This window comes from Arvicola amphibius, chromosome 5 (assembly GCF_903992535.2).
Source record: "Arvicola amphibius chromosome 5, mArvAmp1.2, whole genome shotgun sequence".
Taxonomy (NCBI): domain Eukaryota; kingdom Metazoa; phylum Chordata; class Mammalia; order Rodentia; family Cricetidae; genus Arvicola; species Arvicola amphibius.
In genome coordinates, this window is record NC_052051.1 from 96,450,819 (window position 1) to 96,471,503 (window position 20,685).

General features: G+C 46.3%; 1 protein-coding gene across 3 annotated transcripts in view; it reads right to left on the reverse strand.

The window, feature by feature from the left end:
* Window positions 1-1,977: 1,977 nt before the first annotated feature.
* Window positions 1,978-20,685, reverse strand: part of Lama3 (laminin subunit alpha 3) — a 219,437-nt gene continuing 200,729 nt past the window's right edge. For all 3 annotated transcript variants that reach the window (XM_038330296.1, XM_038330298.1, XM_038330297.1), the window contains 8 exons: window positions 19,988-20,157; window positions 15,098-15,281; window positions 12,526-12,666; window positions 8,841-9,000; window positions 8,608-8,738; window positions 6,266-6,359; window positions 3,322-3,441; window positions 1,978-2,217 (listed from right to left, as the gene is read on the reverse strand). In XM_038330296.1, coding sequence (XP_038186224.1) covers window positions 2,072-2,217; window positions 3,322-3,441; window positions 6,266-6,359; window positions 8,608-8,738; window positions 8,841-9,000; window positions 12,526-12,666; window positions 15,098-15,281; window positions 19,988-20,157 — 1,146 coding nt within the window. In that variant the 3' untranslated portion in view covers window positions 1,978-2,071. The remainder of the gene's footprint in view (window positions 2,218-3,321; window positions 3,442-6,265; window positions 6,360-8,607; window positions 8,739-8,840; window positions 9,001-12,525; window positions 12,667-15,097; window positions 15,282-19,987; window positions 20,158-20,685) is intronic.

Below are 20,685 nucleotides of genomic sequence, written 5' to 3' on the forward strand. Positions count from 1 at the left end.
TCCAACACATTTTTTTTTCTGGCCTCAGCAGACACACTGTATGTATATGGTACACAGACATACATACAGGAAAAAACACAGATCTACATAAAAGAAAATATTTAAAAAGAAGTAGCTGTCCCACTGTGAGTCTACACACTGCCTACAAGTGCACAGCATTACTGAGTCATAACCCTGCAGAGCCAGTCTGTGTAACTGAGAACTGAGGTCAGATGTCATACATGTGACTACCTGCTGATGGCTGGAAGCATGAAGGAACTTCCAGCACATGCCAAGGCCACTGCTGAGGATTTCTTCATCTGAAAACCCATGTAGTTTGAAGCATCTGCCTTGCAATCAAGCAATTCAGCCCGAGAGCCAACAGGGCACCCTTAAAGATGGAGAGCCAGCAGGACACCCCTAAAGATCACCACTAGGCTCCCGGTAAGCACCTGCTGTAGTGAGAAACTGGCTGCCTCTGCAGAACACTCCAGAGTGTTCAGCTGAGGTTGGTGGAAAGCACACTCATAGGACTGAGTTGCAAAGAACACAAAGGAACAAGTAAGTCACTGTCAGAAGTAGAGAACACGTAGCCCTAAGGGTGCCGTTATAGGAGTGTTATACCCAAGTTTCCTTATTATAGCCAATGTGGTGGCTTGAAAGAAGATGGCCCCCAAAGGAAGTTTACTATTAGGAGGTATGAGCTTGATGGAGTGGGTGTGATCTTATTGGAGGAAGAGTGTCACTGTGGGAGCAGGCTTTGAGATGTTTTTCTCAAGCTTCAGTCAGTGTGACAATTCAGTTGACTCCTTGTTGCCTGCAAGATGTAGGACTCTCAGATACCCCAGCACCACATCTTCCTACATGACGCCATGCTCCCTGTCATGATGATAATTGACTGAACCTCTGAAACTGTAAGTGAGCCCCCTCAGTGAAATATTTTCCTTATACGAGTTGCTGTGATCATGGTGTCTCTTCACAGCAACAGAAACCCTAACTAAGACAGTCAATGTTTCTTTTTTTCCTAACAAAGAGTAAAAGATTAAGAAATATTCATAGTCTTCGTTAACACAAGAGGGTAATATGCTGGTCTGTTGTATCATGCATTATTTCTCCTTCTTGTTGGCCCTGTTGTTATCAAGTGGGCTAGACAGCTTGGTGGATATGCATGAGGATCTGAGTTCAGATCCCCAGCACCTGTTACAGCTAGGTGCGTGTCTGTAACCCTAGCACTGTGGGGGAGATGGGAGGATCCCGGGGAGGTTTGCTGGGCGTTCAAGCCCAGTCAAAATGTTGAGCTCTGGTTTCAGTGAGGAACCTCCATATCTGCACACAAAGATACACAACACTTCAACTGTAGCATGTTCATCTTAGCACCTCTACTAGATGGTTTGTGTTCTCAATAAATTAATAACCATAATTTAGACTTGCTTGGTAGAAGATTAGGGAAGGCAAGGATTGGGAAGTAGTGAGTTTCATTAATCAGTGGTTTCAGTAGTTCAGTGTGTTAGCTCCTGTGTTATGAATGACATATGTCTCTTCACTGAAGTACCCTTACTAACTTCACTGTAGTTCACACACTGAGCACACAGATAACCTCTTAGCATGTGCTCAATAATTTTCTGTAGAAAATCCTGTTGCAGACTACACCGTGAGCAGTGATCAAAGCCCTTGGTTTTCCTTGCTTGTAAAACATAATTTGAAGATTGCATTGCGTTTATTTAATCCCATGAACTGTATCGATTTAGCATATTTTAAAGTTTTGTATTCATAAAGTGCTCTAAACAAGATTTTCTTCTTACCAATTGGGAAAAAGTGTTTCTCTAAAATGCATTTAATTCTTAGTGGAAAAAATAATATTAACAAAAGCATTGTGTGCATTTTAACAATGTGTTCATTTTCTTCAAGAAATGGGATTTTTATATAAAGTACATGTGTAGCAATGAATAGCAAAATGATGTGTCTGTATGCTTGGAATTAAAAATGAGATTGGTTTTTGAATGTGTGCTGATGGTGTCCTGATTTTGAATGGAGAAGGGAGATACGCTGGGTTCTCTGTGCTTTCAAAGGTTCATTCTCTTGCTATGCAAGGTTAGTAGTCAGGGCAACCATTCAGGCTGACGGATCCCTGAACTTTTGTGGCTTCAGTGATGGGGACAGGGATGTGGTTGACTTGAATATTCTTCAAACAGCCAAAAAATGAGTTCCACACAGGGAGCGTAAGCATTTTCAATTTGTCTGAAAGAGCAAAGGGAGAGACAGTCAATGGAGAGCTCAAGAATATTATTAGAGTCAAAGAGACACCACGGCTCTGCCCACCTGCCTGCTCCCTGACTCCGCCCACATAGCTGCTCCCTGACTCCGCCCACCTGGGTGTTCCCTGACTCCGGACTCTGCCCACCTGGCTGTTCCCTGTGGTACACACCACAAAGCTGTCTTTTGCCTCTAGGGAAGGAACTTCACAGCCTGAATCAATAGATAATAACTCTCAACCTTGCTCCCTTTCATGGGTTATAAAAGGACTATAAAATTAACAAGCAGACTACCTGAAGGGTCATAAAACAGGAAAGAATGCAAAGGCCCCTTCCGGCAATGTTTTGGTCTTTGAAGTGATCCCATTTCAACCTGCCCCATTCCCCCTTTGGTCTCCACAGTCAGCTCACTGTCTGGGTAAGAAAGGCCATTATTTTTTGTCAACTTTCTTGATTTTTTGTTGACATAGGCTTCTGAGTTAATGGAGCCTCTTAATGGAGGAGTGTAAATTACAGGCTTGGGACCAGAGAAAGCAGTAGTCACATGACTGCACTACCCTGAGATGTGCCCAGATCCCGTTCTTCTCTCTCTCTCTCTCTCTCTTTTTTTTTTTTTAGTTTTTTGAGACAGGGTTTCTCTTCAGATTTTTTTAGAGCCTGTCCTGGAACTAGCTCTTGTAGACCAGGCTGGCCTCGAACTCACAGAGATCCGCCTGCCTCTGCCTCCCGAGTGCTGGGATTAAAGGCGTGCGCCACCACCGCCCGGCCCGTTCTTCTCTTTAATGTATGTATTGGGGCGCCTTAGTTGTTGGGTTAAGAAGAAAATGAAGAAGAAGAAACAGAAGCAGAAGAAGCAGAAGAAGCAGAAGCAGAAGCAGCAGCAGCAGAAGCAGAAGAAGCAGAAGAAGAAGCAGAAGAAGAAGCAGAAGAAGCAGAAGAAGAAGCAGAAGCAGAAGCAGAAGCAGAAGCAGAAGCAGAAGAAGAAGAAGAAGAAGAAGAAGAAGAAGAAGAAGAAGAAGAAGAAGAAGAAGAAGAAGAAGAAAAGGAAGAAAGTCAAGAGTTGCTGGGGTGTAACATGGGTGTTACTGACCTGGGACACCCCCGATGTGCAGTGCCCCTTGGGTGCTGTTGGGTGGGAAGGAAAGCTGTCCAACTGTGTAGCTGCTGTCTGTGTCCAGTTTCAGGTGCAGGACGTGCTGTTTAATGGAGACTGGAAGAGAGGAAGCTGGTTAGGTCTGTCACCTGAGGAGGGGCCTCCCACCGTCTAATGTCCCCACCCTTGTGTCACCGTTGTCTTTGAACTCGCTCCCACTGAACCCTGGACCTGTCTGAAGGCACTTGGTCAGCCTTGGGTAGAGTGGTATATTATTTGTGTTTTAATAAGTAAAGCTTGCCTGAAGATCAGAGTGCAAAGCAGCCACACTAGTCAGCCATACAGGCCATGCCTTTAATCCCAGCACTAAAGAGGAATATGAAATGGGAGAAGACAGTGTCAATCTGAGGATTCCTGGAGGCAGGGTCACCCATTTTGGTCTGAGATAGAGGTAAGACCCAGTGGCTGGCTGCTTTGCTTTTCTGATCTTCAGCTTGAACACCAATATCTGCCTCTGGGCTTTTATTATTTATACCACACTTGGGTAGAAATTCAACACATCACTCAATCACAGCCAGGGTTTGGTGTTCTATAAACATTGCTAAATTGAAGCCCTAAACTGAAACTGTGAGATTGAAGAGCCAGCGAAGTTGGTAAACTGCCTGGCTTGCAAGCACCAGGGCCCGGGTTCAAGTGCTCAGCCTCTACCTAGAAACAAAAGGGCTGAGTGTAGTTCTACTTTCGCAGCCCCAGTGTCAGAGAGGCAGAGCCAGGCAGATCCTGGGGCTCGCTCACCAGTCAGCTGAGACTACCTAGCAAACTCCACACCAGTGGGGCCTGGTCTCAAAGACCAAAGTGGTTAGCGCCTGAGGAATGAAAGCCACTCTTGGCATCTGGCCTCCACAGGCGTATGCATGCATGTAACCTGCACACACAAGAACACAAATGTACACACACACACATCATTACACTACTCATCAAGACACTCACTGAGGGCTGAGCAGGGATGAAACCCAAGCTCTGGTCTTCTCTTGTCTCCAGAAGCCATACGTGATATGGCGTCAGCTACTGTCTCAGAAGCCAGGGTTAGTCTATACAAATGCTGACCTGTAGGGCCGGGGTCTGCCCTTGTCCCTGGGGCTCATTTTGAGGACAGTTTCTGGACAGATGACTAAGCATCCTGTTTGTTCTTGTGCTCCCTCTGCCCCGCCTGGTGATTTGTTTGTAGGGCATTGTTGACTCTGTTGTTGGTATGGTAATTTCCCACCTGCCTACGTGGAAGTCCTTGTGCAGCAGTTAGATAAGGTAATTTCCCACCTGCCTGGGTGGAATTCCTTGGGCAGGAGTGGGGTATATAAGATTTTCCCCAAGGCTAAATAAACGGCATTCGGCTGATCTCCCAGGTCTCTTTGTGTGTTCTTTCAATCTCCAGGCCCCTGTCCGACTCGCGTAAGGTACAGTGGCGCGCGAACTGTACCGAGGGGGTAACACAGAATCGGGTGTTACACTGACCCTCAACACTTAAGTTCTCTAACTGAAAGACAGCTTTCAATTTAGTCAAGAAAGGACTGCTTTTTACAAAAAGGTGTTTTAGCCAGTCCAGGCTCAGATATTTCTATTCTTGATTTTAGCCAAAAGGGCAAGAAGAGATAAAAATTTGTTTATTATTTACTTACTTGTTTATGGAGTCTCATACTGGCCTCAAACGTACTATGCATCTCAAGATGACCTTGAACTCTGACCCCTAACTCTCTTCCTTTCCAATGCTGTGTCACAGGTGTTCACTGCCATGGCTTATGGGGATGAACCCAGGGCTTTATGCATGCTAGGCAAGCATTCTACCAGCGCCAGGCACATACACTTCTACGATAATACCCACAAGTTATTACTAAATAACAGATTCTGAGAGGATGTGTTCACTTTCCATCATTGTTTAGTTCAAATACTTTGGATTAATATTGAATAATTGTTAAAATATAACAATGATCCTTAAAATACCAACAGCAAAATTGGATGCTCATTGCATGTTCACTACAGATCAGGGGCAAAGATGCTGACTGCATGTTCACTACAGATGAGGTACAAAGATGCTCACTGCATGCTCACTACAGATCAAGTGCAAACCATGACTTTATACACACTCCTTCATTTACCCTCACAAGCCTGATGCTCACTGACTGCTCACTATAGGTCAGATGTAAACCATGCACTTTATACACACTCCTTCATTTACCTTCAGAAGCCTACATCATTTGTATCTTCATTTTATAAATGAGAAAACAGCATTAAGGAGTATATAACTAACTTGCCCATAGTAAGGGATGGAATTTAAAGCTAGTTTCTCTTTTTTAAATTTGTGGGTGGTGGTGGAGGTGGTGGTGTGGTGGAGGTGGTGGTGGTGGTGGTAGTGGTGGTGGTGGTGGTGGTGGTGGTGGTGGTGTGTGTGTGTGAATATGTGTTTGTAAGTACAGTGCCAGAGAAGGCAGAAGAGGACATAAATCACTAGGATCTAGAAATGCAGGTTGTTGTAGCCCACTCATGTGTGTTCTGGGGAATCACACTCAGGTCCTCTAGAAGAGCACGAAGTGCTCTCACCCACTAAGTCATATTGCTATCCCAAGAAACTTGACTTTTTGTTGTTATTATTCCCAAGGAATTCAGAGCCAAAACCTAAACCACAAAGCTGTTACCACCCTAAACACTAAACTCTAAAGCAGCTTATCAGTTTTCTGGGCAGGGCTGGGCTGACCAGAATCCTCCACAAGCTTCCATACCCCAAACACAGCACACGGGGAACCAGAGGAAACAGCCATAAAAATAATCTAAGCACAGCTGGGGTTGGAAACAGATACGGAAACTGGGGGTGAAGACTTGCTATAGTACCCGGTCCAGCACAACCCTTGCAGCAGATGGACTGCAGCAAAGGCTACCAGTGCCATACCTGTCACTGAGTGCCACTGTCCGTCACACAGAGACTGCTTTGGTGTGATTGATGTCGAGGTCCCGCCTGCCTCACTGTTCATAGAGGCTGTGACCTGAAACACAGATGCATTTGGCTAGTTCCTTCAGAAGGGCCCGTGGGGCCAGCTTTCCCTGTCCTCTTCCCCAGGAGCATGTTGGATGTTGGCTCCCAACTCCTGTACTGGGTGACCACACAATGCCCAGAGCTTCCAAAAAATTCCTTGCTCACACTCATTCCAGGCAAACAAACCAAACTACAATCCCAGGTCCTGCTTAGACAGCTGGCAACAGCCATGCTTGCCTGGCCCCTCCCCAAGTCCTCAGAGGTTCCCGAAGACATACATCTCTCCTCAGCGTTCGTGTGCAACAGTGACTCTGTTGACAAAAACACCTCAGCTTTGGAAGGCGGAAATGTGGCAGAGGTCCACACCTTGCTGCAAGGACCAGCCAACCACAGTAATCCCCCAAGAGCACGGCGCATCACAGGGCTCTCATCCAGGACATTAAGCTACAGACTGTACTGGACAGGACGTGTGTCAGGTGCCAGTTGCTTGGCACATTGTAGGCAGAATCCCACCTTCCCACTCTGCAGGCTGGAGACTCCTCCAGGAATTCCAAGGGTTGAGTCAAGGTGAATAAAATGAGAAGGCTAAAATAAGCGTATTTATAAATAATTTACCTCTGATTTGCCTATAGCCGCATGGGGCAGGCCACTCACAAGCAGGTTTTGAGCTAACCAATGTCCCTGCAGTTATGAAGGTCACCAAGTCTTGATTTTGTCTTCTTGGTGTCACTTCCTTTCTGGAGGCGGTCACTGAAGACCCTCCCTAAAATGCCCTCCTATGAAAAGCCAGCCACCACATGCCCACCACCCATGCAGGCATTGCTTCTTCCTCTGCACAGCTGGAGACTCACGCTGACTTAACATCTATAGATTCAGCGTGAGTAAGATCTACGGGCAGCTGTTGGTTGCTGGGGAAGGAGTGTCATTTTCTTCAGAGGGCTATACACTGGCAGATTGCCTATGCCCTGGCAAATGCCCCTTACCCATGTGCCTGTGAACAAAACCAGCTCAACTCCCTGGGTCCCACAAACCAAAAAGATAAGAAAGTAGAAGAGGGAAGTAGGAGGGACCCAGAGAGAATCATGGGTAAATATGATCTGAATTCATTATGCTCACTTATAGTAACGTCATTAGGAAACCCATTATTGTGTATAATTATCATATGCTGAATAAAAATTTCAAAAACACGACATAGTGGGTGGGGTCAGGGTATGGTTCTGAAATAGACTCCTTGCATAGAGTGTCAGAGATTCTGCATTTGATCCCTAGAAATAGAAAAAAAAGTATTCTAGGAGTTTGAGCCATTTTATTGTCATCGGGGACATTCTCCCCATTTTTAATAAACTGTAGAAAGCTAAATGAAAGAAAATGGTACAATATTCATCTTTAACTCAAGGCCTTAGCTACAGAGATTTCTGAAAGAATTTCCTTTCAAAGATATAAAATGTGGTTCTTGAAAATAGGATATTGACTTGGGCCTGTGAGGGATAGGAACGCAAGGTGGCAAAGAATTGCTGGAGGAAAAATCCATGAAAAGCCACGGGAGAGATGGTGTGGTAGTCAGTGAGCGGCTTAGCCACAGAGACCAGAGCACAAAAATGCAGAGAGGGAGAGAGAGAGAGAGAGAGAGAGAGAGAGAGAGAGAGAGAGAGAGAGAGAGAGAGAGAGAGAGAGCGCGAAAAGGGTCCAGAGCAGATTCCATGGGCTCAGGGCCCTAGTAGAGGATGTGACCTGATGTAGCTTTGGAGGTGCAGAAAAGGAGGGACACAGACATGGGTGGAGGACACAGCATTTCCTCTGTCCTTGACAAAAGCCCAAGGATCGAGAGTTCGCCACAGTTGTCTGCAGCCACACCAACGTACCCACTCTTGTCTGTCTGACCTCAGAAGCGAAGCAATGTCTGACTTGATTAGTACCCAGATGGTAGAGTTATATCTATATTTTATAGACACTGGAACTGGGTTTGAAGGAATTTGAGCAGTTTCCCCAGGAACCTATAACTAAGGGTTGTCTCCAGAATTCATCTCAATTTGTTTGATGTTTCTCAATTTTAAAGATGAAGCAGAGGAATTATGATGATATGACTCACTAATAAAAAAATAGTCTCCAAAGCAGGTATACTATTGGATTCCAGGTATTGGTATAATAGAATTCCAGGTTTCTTAGGTATAATATTGGATTCCACCTGTACTCTAACTTCAGACTTGCTGAGTCTGTTAGTGAGATCTGGCTCCCTCTCCCTTCACAGGTAAGCATACCTTTCCCGCGTCCATGTAAACACTTAAGCGCTGTCCAGACTGACTTCCAATGTGTATTAAGGTCCCAGTGAGACTTCTCGGGCGAATGCTGACGATGAGCTGAAACTCTGGGCCCAAGGACACAGAATTGTCTTCCAAAAGAAAGAACAAGAAACAGTTAACACCCCATAATTAAAGAAAGAAGACAGAGTTCTTCAGACTTACAGATGTGAACTCTGCCAACTGTTCCTTACCCAGGACCACATGACCTCCTCCTTGGGAGAAATAAATGCCTTTCTCCAAAGAGCCACCTGAGCAGGGAGATACTCCAAACCTCGCAGCGGGGGAGCCCAGGGGTTTTGAGTTCAACTGGAAGTTCTTAAGGCACCCAACAAAGCTGTGCTGGGGGAGGCTCTGTAACGAAGCAGAGGATAAAAATTTCATGGCATGTGCCTTCCAGAAAAGTCGAGGGGAAGGAGTCAACCAGAGACTTGTGGGTGTTGAAGTTTGAAGTGTCATTCAACCTGCTGGGGGGATGGGGGTGGAAGTTGCTAGTCTGTGCTCACATAGAAGAAGGAGGGTCAACATGACTGATTCACACAGACGGAGCTTCAATGCAGGGAAATTCCACCTCACAGTTTAAATATCTCACTACTCTCTGTAGGCATGAACCATTTCTTACGGCGTTGTGAGCCAGCGGGATAGCTTAATGCCAGGCAGCTGACTGAAAAGTGGGGCCAAAGTGTTCCTAAAATAATCAAGTGCAAGATGGCTCTCCATGTTGTTAGGCATGGTGTACTACCAAGGATGCCGTGGAGTGCAAAGGAGATACTGTGCATTACCAATAAACCACAGATGCTTTGGAGTCCAGAGGAGACACTGTGTGCTACCAATAAACCACGGATGCTGTGGGGTCCAAAAAAGATACTGTGCACCTCATCAATGCCTTTGTGGAGCACCCCCAACTGTCTGAAGAGGGCCTGGAGCAAGAGTTTCCAATCTGGATCCAGGTTTCCGAGGTTCACAAACCTTGTTGTATATAGCCGATGATCACTGCGTGCACACCCACCGTCCAGGGAAAGAACATAGTATATTTGCCAAATCCACAAAACATTTCCAAAATCCCCAATTTTTTCACAGGTTACTTCAAGGAGCATGGCGCCCTTAGAGATGCACATGGTGCTGGTGGCAAGTGGCTGGAAAGCCCTCTTCATCAATTTTTTTGACAGCTAATGTTGTCACCGTGACAAGGTCTGGAATCATCTAATAGATAAGCCATTGGGCATACCTGTGAGGGAGCTTCTAGATGGTTAACTGAGGTTGGATATCCGCCCCAAGTGTAGGTTACACAATCCTATGGGCTGAAGTCTTCACCCACAGAAACGCAGACGTTTCACCGTTTCACTCGCCGCTAGCTGTGACTGCCATGGACCAGTTAGCTCACACACAGTGACTGCACCTCAGAACTGTGAACCCAAACAAACCCTCCCTTCCCTCAGCGGCTCTTGTCATATCGTCAGGCACTTCCACAGCAACGGGCAGTGGCTAGCACCTTTCCTCACTGTATCATGCTAGACAGCCGAATCCTTACCTGAAACCAAGTGCAGACACTGCAGGCCAGGTGGTCACCCGACCGCGAAACGCAAGGCTGGCTGCGATTCTGCTGGTCAGCACATCTACTGATTTTATATTCTTACAGAGAATCTTAAAGGTCCCAAAGGCCATGCTAAAAGCCTGCCTATGGAATTACTAGACGGTTGTTCACCCTTTAGGAGGCAATGGGGTCACTGCTGGCATGCTCATCCAAGACATCTTGGTCCTCACCTCACTTTTTTTGCCTCCTGGTTACCAGAAGACAAGTAGCTTTGCCGGGTTAGATATTCCCTGCTGTGATGTCCTGCCTTGCCACAGGCCCAAAGCAACAGGGCCAAGCAATCATGTCATAGTAAAATTAACCACTTTGTATGTCAACTAAACCTTCTTTTTTTTTTTTTTTTTTTTTTTGGTTTTTCGAGACAGGGTTTCTCTGCAGCTTTAGAGCCTGTCCTGGAGCTAGCTCTTGTAGACCAGGCTGGTCTCGAACTCACAGAGATCTGCCTGCCTCTGCCTCCCGAGTGCTGGGATTAAAGGCGTGCGCCACCACTGCCCGGCCTAAACGTTCTTTAAATAGAATATTGTCAATAGGTGCTGCCTGTCTGTCCCGCTTAGGAAGCTAGGTGTTATTAGTGAGGTTTATAGGACCTACCAAGGTCAAAAGAATACTCTCATCACCCCTGAAAACCTGTGATTTTTCCTGAGAGGAAAGCGGGTTTAGACGTTGGAGAAAAGTCAGTGTTAACAGTAAGGACCTCTTATCATATCCCATAGATACCATATTACATAGTATATAAATATGGCATTCAGCATTTATATGTTTATGATAAACATATAAAAGTTATTACATATAAATGTAGTATAAAGTGTCATTTTATTCTATGCTGTGACTTTGGCACAAAGAATGGGCCAGGTTGTACCCCATGGAACTACCCCAGCTCTGGCTGGGTCACCCTGAAGCACTAAAATCTAAGCTGGTGGACAAAGCCTGCTTGACTTACATCTTTCCAGGCCCTTCTCTAGCTCATTGCAAGCAAACATCACACCAGAACACATACCCAACTCTTGAGGAAGGAGATAAAACTGCATTTGCGTAAAGGATAACCCCTAGACCTGAGCTGCTCACAGACCCGGTGACCGTAAGTGGCATGGACAAGGTCAGGTACATAGGACACCCCAGAGGCAGTCAGCACTATGGCAGGGTGAGAGAGACAGAGGGAGAGAGCAAGCAGGAGGGCTATGGCCCTTTTGAACTCGACAAGGACAGTGACTGTAACTCGTCTTTGGTGTCAGGGCATTCTCAGCTGTCCATAGCTTAGTTCGAGTCTTGGGCTAACACTGTCATTTCAGGGAAGAACAGTACGATGCATGTGGTCTGCAGATGTCCTTGTGTTTTCCATCTGGGGCTAGAGATCGAGCACAGACCCCTGCCCCACCAGGCACAGTGTCTGCTGCAATCACGCCTCCCACTTCTTCAAGTCTCTTTGGGGCTCTTTGGTTAGAAAGGGAACACGCTTGGCTCTGCACCAATGATAGTATGTCTTCACGCCAATGCTAGTATGTTTTCTTAAATCTGTCTTGACTTCCTTGCATGCTCCTCTCTCACAGGAGCAAGGATGGGCCATGTTGTCTAGCTGACTTCAATGATGCTGCTTCCTCTCCATGAACTCATGTTTGTGGCTATTTACTATTTACGATCACGGACATTGGGCTTCCATTTATGAGAGAAAATAAAAGGCTCTTTAAAGTACATTTTGATTCAACAGTGAGTTGGTAGGCAGCGAAGGAGGAAGTGTATGCTGTTGGTACAATTTTGCAAAGGCAGCAGAGACTGCCAAAGCTTGGGACACATCATCTTCCCCCAAACCTCTGCCTCAGGCTGGAGACATGGCTCAGTGATTAAGAGCACTATCTGATCTTCCAGAGGACTAGATTTAATTCCCAGCATCCACATGGCAGCTCATAGTCTTCTATAGCTCCAGTTGCTGGAGAACCAGATATACTCTTCAGGCCTCTACAGGTACCAGGTGCACATGTGATACATAGACATACATACAAATATAACATCCACACATGAAATAATAAATCAATAAGCACACACCCTGTCTCCTTTCCCCGGAAGAGAAACTGAGAATCATGTTTCTAATGCCATAGAGAACCCCACAGTCACTTCTTAAAAGCCTGTGTCTCAGCCTGGACCTTATACATAAGCCTGGGAGTGTAGAGCGGGCACATTATGGCCTTCAGAACACTGGCTATGTCAAACAGTTATTCAAAGAATTTTGAAGTCTTCAGTGCCTCACGGAATAACAACGATAATGAGAATTACTTTTTTTCTAGCTTTACCTTCAACTTCCTTGATGGTGACAACCCCAGGTAAACCTGTGCTCTGGGGATGATGGTAGAATTTCCAGGCCAACTGCCTTCCTGGGCCCTTAGCCCATCCACAACCAGGTGCACCCTTCCTCCACTTTGTCCAAACACCACCTTTAGAATGAAGAAAAGAGTCAAAGGTTTACCCGTGTTAACTAGCACCACATTGTTTTTGTTTTTATTTTTTCAAGACAGGGTTTCTCTGTAGCTTTGGAGCCTGGCCTGGCCTGGCCTCGCTCTATAGACCAGGCTGGCCTCAAACTCACAGAGATTCACCTGCCTCTGTCTCCCGAGTGCTGGGATTAAAGACATGTGCCACCACTGCCTGACTTAGTACCATATTTTAAAAGTGGTCATTGGAAATGTAAAAACCCATTTCTCTATCCTTCAGTAGCTTTACAAAGAGGAAAAAGTTTTTTTTGTTTATCATGTGACCGTTGTTTTGTGAGAACATGTCAGATATTTAACAGCTGCCATGAAAGCTGAGTTAAAGTCAGATCCAAGGGGTCTAGAGAGTAAACAGAGGTGGAAAGAACCAAGGTACAAGCTGACTGAGGTCAGAGCAGTCTGCATGGAGCTGAAGGCAGGGCAAGCCAGGGCAAGGCTCCGGAGCAAGCAGAAACTGGACATTCCTCCTGCGTCACCAGGGGCAAGCATTCTCTTGGCTACGACTTTGAATCCTTGTCTGATCTCTCAGTGGTAGTGGGACTCGCAGTTCCAATGCCATCCGTAGAGGTCTAAATTATCCCCAAACAATTCTCTGTATCTCTGTCTCTGTCTCTCTCTCCCCGTCCCTGCCTTGCTATTAGCCCAGCTACCGTCCAAATCACAGAAAGCAGCATTGACTTCCTCCCTTGGGGTCACTTCACATGCAGCCGTTCAGCTGTCCGTCTTGCTCTTCTTTCTGCATACGTCCTGGACCCCACTGCTCCCCACTCCCACCGTGGCCCCCAGATAAGGGCAACAATATCTCCCTGCCTTCCCTACTTCTCTTCTTCCCCAGTCTAGTCAAAGGGTGTTTGTAAAAGTCACTACGTTCCTGTCTGTGCTTTACCAGTTCAAGATGATTCAAAAGCTTTAGAGACCCTCCTTGTAATAGAATCCCAACGCCCAGTCGGGCATAGTGAAACATGCCTGCTATTCCTAGCCACTTGAGCGGATGCAGGAAGATCTCAAGTTCTAGGTCAGTCTGGAATACCTAGTAAGTTCCAGGACAGCCTGGGCTGTACAGCAAGATCCCATCTCATAAATAAATGAATTAGCTATGCCTGAAGGCACAGCTTAGTGATCCCAGCTATCTGGAGGCTGGTAGGAGGGTTACAGAGTCAAGGTCAGCATAAGCAGCTGATGATATAGCTTAATGATAGAGTGCTTACCTAGATTCAAGTTTTAGCACCGCTAAATAATACATTTATAAATGCATACATACATACAGCCAACAATATCCTAAGTCCTTAGTTTGGCCTTTGAAGCTTAAGTTATCAGAGCCCTGCCCACCCCAGGCCCCCAGTCCTGTCCCTTATAATGCTGTGGTCTGCTCACTGAGTTAACCCCAGCTCCAATCCCATGAATCCACATGGTGGCTGCCTCCTCCAAGAGCCTTTTCCTGACTACTTTAACTAAAATAGTACCCCCACTCTGACTTCCTGTGGTCCAGCCAGACTAACATTTCCCCAAAAGACTAGTATTTAACATTACAGTCAAGATGTTTATGTGATCCAAGAGAGCAGCCCACCCAATATTTGTTGAATATTAATGAGTAGAACTCATCGGGTCACTTGGGTTTTCTAATTAATTGTTCCATCATCAGAAAAGCATGGCTTCCTTTTCTAGTGTATGCTTTTAACTCAGCCTAGAGCTGGAATACTAGGGATGTAGTGAGAGAAGGCTTTCTGCTTGTCTATGAAAGAATACCAGGTTCCAGAGAAAGGCCCAAGAAGAGGAGTGGTCCAGTGTGCGGGGAAGGGAAATAAGCTGGGGGCACCGTGAAGTCCAGGTAGTCGGGGAAGGGATCACAGAAGTAATGGTCTGAGTCTGTCTTGACATTCAGGCTGCCATCCAACATGGTTCATGTGTGTATGGCATCCAGTGTCCCTACCTACATAGACTCTCCCTCTACATATGCCAGGGTTCCTGGGAATAATTCTAGACTCTTCATTTTGGCTACTGAGACAGTAGATTCTGCACCAGCTGGAAGTACAGACTGGGGATCCCTTATCTGAAACGTTTGGGACCATAAGTGTTATAATCTGTTTTCTGCTTTTGGAATGTTCGTATATACATAATGAGACATCTTAGGATGGAACTCAAGTCTAAACACAAAATTCACTCATGTTCAATATAGTTACACACAGAGAGGGAAAGAGAGGATATATATATATTCTATATATTTAGTATTTTGATATAATCTGTCAAAGAGGCTAGGAATGACATTTTCTGTTTAAGGTACTACGTTTTTTCTCAGAATGTTTGGGACATTGGGCCATTTTGGATTTTGGATTATTTCAAGATGCTCAACCCATTTTCACACAGTCCCAGCTCTCACCATGTGCCACTTCCCATCATGGTATTTCTCCTTGCTTCTGAGCCTCAGTTTCTTTCCTTCTGCCCCCAAAGCAAAGATGACATGTCCTTCTGAGAGATAAAGAGCCACGAAGGAGTTCTTGGTGCCTGTGTAAAACACCAGCCCTTTGGAAGATGTTGTCTTTATGTCCATAGAAAATTGTGACCTGTGGATAAAGAGAGAGATGGAGAGAACTGGGCATGCTGGCCTATAACCCCAGGTCCCAGGAGCCAGGAGCAGGAGGATTACAAGTTTGAGGCCAACCTGGGCTGCCAAGATGTTTTCAGCTATACAGCAGTAAGATGTTTTCTTTTGTAAATAAATAAACAGAAAAAAAAACAAAAAAGGATGATGGAGGACTCTCATTGGTTAATAAAGAAACTGCCTTGGCTTTTTGATAGGGCAGGATTTAGATTGGTAAAGTAGACAGGACAGAATGCTGGGAAGAACGGAAGTTAGCCAGATGCCAGGCCTCTCCTCTCAGAGACGGACGCCATGGAGCCAGCCACCAGGTCAGACATGCTGAATCTTTCCCGGTAAGCCACCACCTTGTGGTGCTACAGATATTACTAAATATGGGTTAAAGAAAGATGTGAGAATTAGCTAATAAGAGGCTGAAACTAATGGGCCAGGCAGTGTTTAAATGAATACAGTTTGTGTGTTGTTATTTCAGGGCATAAGCTAGCCAGGCGCCCAAGAGCCGGGCGGCGGATACACAGCCCACTGCTCATCACTACAAAAGGAAAGAAATGGACAATGGAGGGAAATAGGTGCCTTCAGTTTCCTACACCTCAGAAGATGAGTAGAGATGAGCCTACTTCCCCAATGATGCAGGGATTTCCACAAGTCAGAGCACACTGGCTGTTAATACAATTAGTATAGTTTTCTGATCACCTCTGGAGGATTCACACAGATTTCCTATGGCAAGTTTAGCTAGTGGGGTAAGTCCTAGCACATGGCAAGAAGGAACATGCTGGAACTTTAAAAATCAACATTAAAATTATGGTAAAATTCACATGTTCTAAAATTTATCATCTTCATCACTTCTGAGTGTCCAGTTCATTAGGGTTGAGCTAATCCATAATGATGCACAAATCATTTATATAGCTCCTCTTGGTGTGAAACAGAAACTTTACCCTGTAACCAATTCTTCATTTGCTTAGAGGCTGACTACCACCCTGTCTCAACCGACCTGACTGCTCTTGGTACTTCATGCAAGCGGAGCCACACCCTCACTAATACAAACTGTTTATACCCAATGAATGTGCTTTCTATTTGTGTATCTTCATGGGAAGGGAGGTGGTAGCAGGAACGGGGGCAGCTCAAATAATGAGAATGTGATTTGGGCATCAGATGAGTATATTCTCTGGGACATATTTAACTCAAAAGCACAGGAGTGGTCTCCCCATTTCTCTGCCTTCCCCCCACCCCAAGACCTCAACTGTCCTGGAAGAGGAATTACAACATATTATGTAGCCAGTAATTGAAAGCTAGTATTAATTTACTTGATGGTTTCATATCATTTCCATATCAAGCCAAGCAAACTTCCTATTCATCCATTCATCAAACCAGCTAACCGTTTACTGGGAGTTCAGTATGTAGAAGGCACTGTGCTGGGCCCTGGGAATACAGCCATAGAATTATCTATGGTGCATGGGACCACCAACAGGTTCATTTAGGATAATATGAAAAGACAGTTGAGACGCAGGTATCAACAGACGTCTGTGCCAGCTTTATATCTAATACCCAGTAGAGGATCTACTGCATAGTACACATTCAACAAACAGTGACTAAATTAAGGGGAAAATGAATAATTCAGAAGTAGAATCTGATGACAACATTATGCTGTTAGTTCTTTGCTTTTCAACATTGTGAGTCTAAGATTCACATTTGTTCATCAGATGAGCAGGTTTCCTAAAGGGCAATGTTCTTCAAGATGAGGAAGAACCCATATTTGTTAAATGAAATTGCCCAGATGGTCCACAGCTCCATGTTTTCCTGACATGTCTGATCGCCTGTGCCAACTTAAAAGAACACACAGCACATCACATACGTGGGCTCAGTGATCAGGGTTGACTTTTGCCTTGCAGAACTATTTCTTAAGGCAGTCTCCTTGCAGAAAAGACTAACATTTCAAAAAGGCAGCAGTAGATTCACCTCCTGGAATCCGGCAGAGCAGGGCAGAGCAGCTATGAGTCCCCGCTGCCAGAGGAAAGAGGAGGGAGGGCAAGAGCACACGCTCACATATTCACTGCAGGGTCCAAGTGACGGCACCAGCTTTGTGGGACAGTGGGAACACAGCTAGGACACAAACTGGATGAGGGCAACAGCTCACGCCAGAGCTGGCAACTTCTGAAGGCGTGATTGTTAAAACATTTGGGTCTGGGATAGTTTATGAGTGCATATGCCAGTGTGATTTAGAGACACACCCTTGGCATGTCAGCAAGGGTGTCTTCCAGAGAGGTTTAACTGGCTGAACGTTGGCAGCACGATTCCATGGGCTGGGATCCCTGACTAAATGAGAAGAAGAAGGTGAGCTGCCCATCAGCCACCCATCTCTCTGCTTCCCGACTGTGGGTGTAATGTGACCTCATGTTTCTGCTGCTTTCTCTGTCACATGGACTGTGCCTTCAAACCATGAGTCAAATGACTTTTCGTTCTTGCTTTTATCATAGAGATGAGAAAAATAACTAATACTGTAATGACCAGCTTTCTCCCCCTTACCCCACCCCTATCCCACTTCACCTTTCAAAATGTTACCTGCATGAGAAGGTATCAGGGTTGACTGTGAGCAGGTCACCATGCTAAATGATGAAGGGAGAAAATGCTGGGAGCTGCAGTGGGGGAGCTGGGGGAGCTGCAGGGGAGGAGCTCCAGTGGGGAAGCTGCAGTGGGAGAGCTGGGGGTGGGAGGTGGTAGGGGAGCTGGGGTGGGAGATGGTGGGAGGAGGGCATGGGAGGAGCTGCAGTGGGGGGAGTTGGGTGGGAGGCAGTGGGGAACCTGGGGTGGGAAGCGGTGGGGGACCTAGGGGTGGGAGGTGGTGGGGGAGCTGTAGTGGGAGAGCTGCAGTGGGGGGAACTGCAGTGGGGGAGCTGGGGGTGGGAGGCAGTTGGGAGCTGGGGGTGGGAGGTGGTGGGGGAGCTGTAGTGGGGGAACTGCAGTGGGCGAGCTAGGGGTGGGAGGCAGTTGGGGAGCTGGGTTGTGGGGGAAGCTGGGGTGGGAAGCAGTTGGGGAGCTGGGTTGTAGGGGGAGCTGGGGACAGGGAGCTGCTGAGGAGGCTGGGATAGTCAGGGCAGCATCTGCAGATGCCACTTCTTTAAGATGAGGGATTGTTGTCATTAAGGTCAGTTTGGCCAAGAGAGCAGGGCTAAACAATGGAGCCTCCCTTCCCAGAAGTAATGACATCATCAGGAGAAGGACCAACTAAAGGACATCCAGTCTCTTCCTGCTCTCTTCTTCTATAAGCCGAATTTCGGCAAATGAGAAGTTCTGAGACTTTCCGTGGGGTCACCGCTTGCTCAGGCTTTTCCTTGGGATTATTCTGACTCTCATGTCTATGAGTCATTCTATGGCTGAGTGGACTTCCAAGGGCCAGTCTCCTTTTGAAGTATTAACCTGCCACCATTGTCAGCAAATCAATATTAACCCCTTTTAACCAATGAGCAGACGGAGGCTAGAGAGTGATGAAGCATTCACTGAAATGTCAGGCAGACCCAGAAGGGAGCAGAGACTTAGAAAAGACACACTGTGTATGAAGGTCACAAAGGTACACAGAAGGCTTGCTACAGAGGCACAGGACAGTCTTCAGTTGTCAGTGTTTGGATCTGCTGAACATGGCAAGCATGATAAAAATAGACACTGTGCCCAGCGCTGACCCTTCTGAGATGCTCTCCCCTTCAGGGGACCCTGCAGGACTAGATGGCTTTCTCAGGGCGGTGCTGTAGTGCAGCATGAAGCCCACTCCATTCTCCACAGTGATAGGGTCACTATGGCCCTAGGGGGCCGGTCTCAGACTCTCCCAGCCTGTGCCTGCTTGCCCCCTCCCCATACAAACGCCTGCCTCTCCAGACCCACCTTGACATGTGTACCACAGAGAAGCCAAACTGGCATATGACACAGCCAGTGTGTAGCTATTAAGCACAAGCCAAGAACCAAGAGTTCAAGCCGGGTCTTTGGCTTCCTTTCCTTCCTGGTTCCTGCAAGACACCTGGAGAGGGCAAACCTTGTCTTCCTCCTTCCAACATCCTTAGCATTTTCATTTGGTCCCTCCTCCCCGACAGGAATGCATCTGGTTAGCATAAGAAAGTCTGAAAGCATTCTCTGCGAATGTTCTCTCCTAGGAGAATGATTTCCCTTTCAATACAGAGCACAAGAGAAGAAAGGTGCTTTATCACGTAAATAATAACTAGCTTGGGGGTGGGACTGCAGCCTTATTTTTAGAATGCCATCAATTCTCAGCCAGAGCTAAGCTGATTATTTGGGCCCTGAGCAGCAGAGGCGGTGGCAGGCAGCAGTCACATTTCCATTCCAGATGTAGTGGGGGGCAGAGCACATGAAGGCCCCAACACCCCCTGTCTTATGCAGGCTATTGTCTTATGACACCTCCTTCATGAGCATGGTGTCATCGGGATTAGATGTCTCTTGGGGAGACTGGAAAGTGGGCTCTGACTTGGCACCGAATAGAACCAGAATCTATCTATCTATCTATCTATCTATCTATCTATCTATCTATCTATCTATCTCTGTCTGTCTGTCTGTCTGTCTATCTATCTATCTATCTATCTATCTATCTATCTATCTATCTCTAGATATAGATATAGATGATATAGATATAGATATAGATATATTAAAGGGAAAGAAAAAGAGAAATACCTGGATTTCAGTAGCTCCTGAGGAAGCTTGAATAGCAAGTGGCTGGTGGGACTGTCCCCAAACTGGAAGGCTCTGTGAGTGGCCTGGGTATTGAGAGGTGGCAGGCAGGACTTCCCATCTTGCCATGCCTCCATGCTCCCCGGAGAGGCCTGAGGTGCATCCTGCAACAGCTGTAAGGGAGAGGAAAGAAAATGAGAACCCAATGGGGAGCGGCAACTGGATGGCAGCATTGCTCGCCTGGCCCAAGCGCTCAGTTTTCACTCCACACTCTAAGTGGTAAGACCAGAAGAGAAACAGAAAACTTAGCACAAAACCCCAATGGGTCTCCCTACCGAAAGTCCTTCCAATGTGCCACTTATGTGGAGACAGAGGGAAGGTGGAAACTTCTCAACTTCTTTACTCTCCTGTACACCCATCCAGTGTCTCAGTGTGGCTGTGGCTTGGGGGACTTTTACCTTCAAGAAGTTATGAATAGGGCTGGAAGACATGACTTTGGAGAATCCAAATATTCCTTTTTTCTTATTTCATTTTTGGGAAGAATACACGCTACTCATGTCTCATTTAAGTCTAGCCTCTTTAGGGGAAACTGCCACATCTGGGACCACCAGGGATCCAGCCCTCCATCCCATCATGGACCACCAGGGATCCAGCCCTCCATCCCATCATGGACCACCAGGGATCCAGCATTCCATCCCATC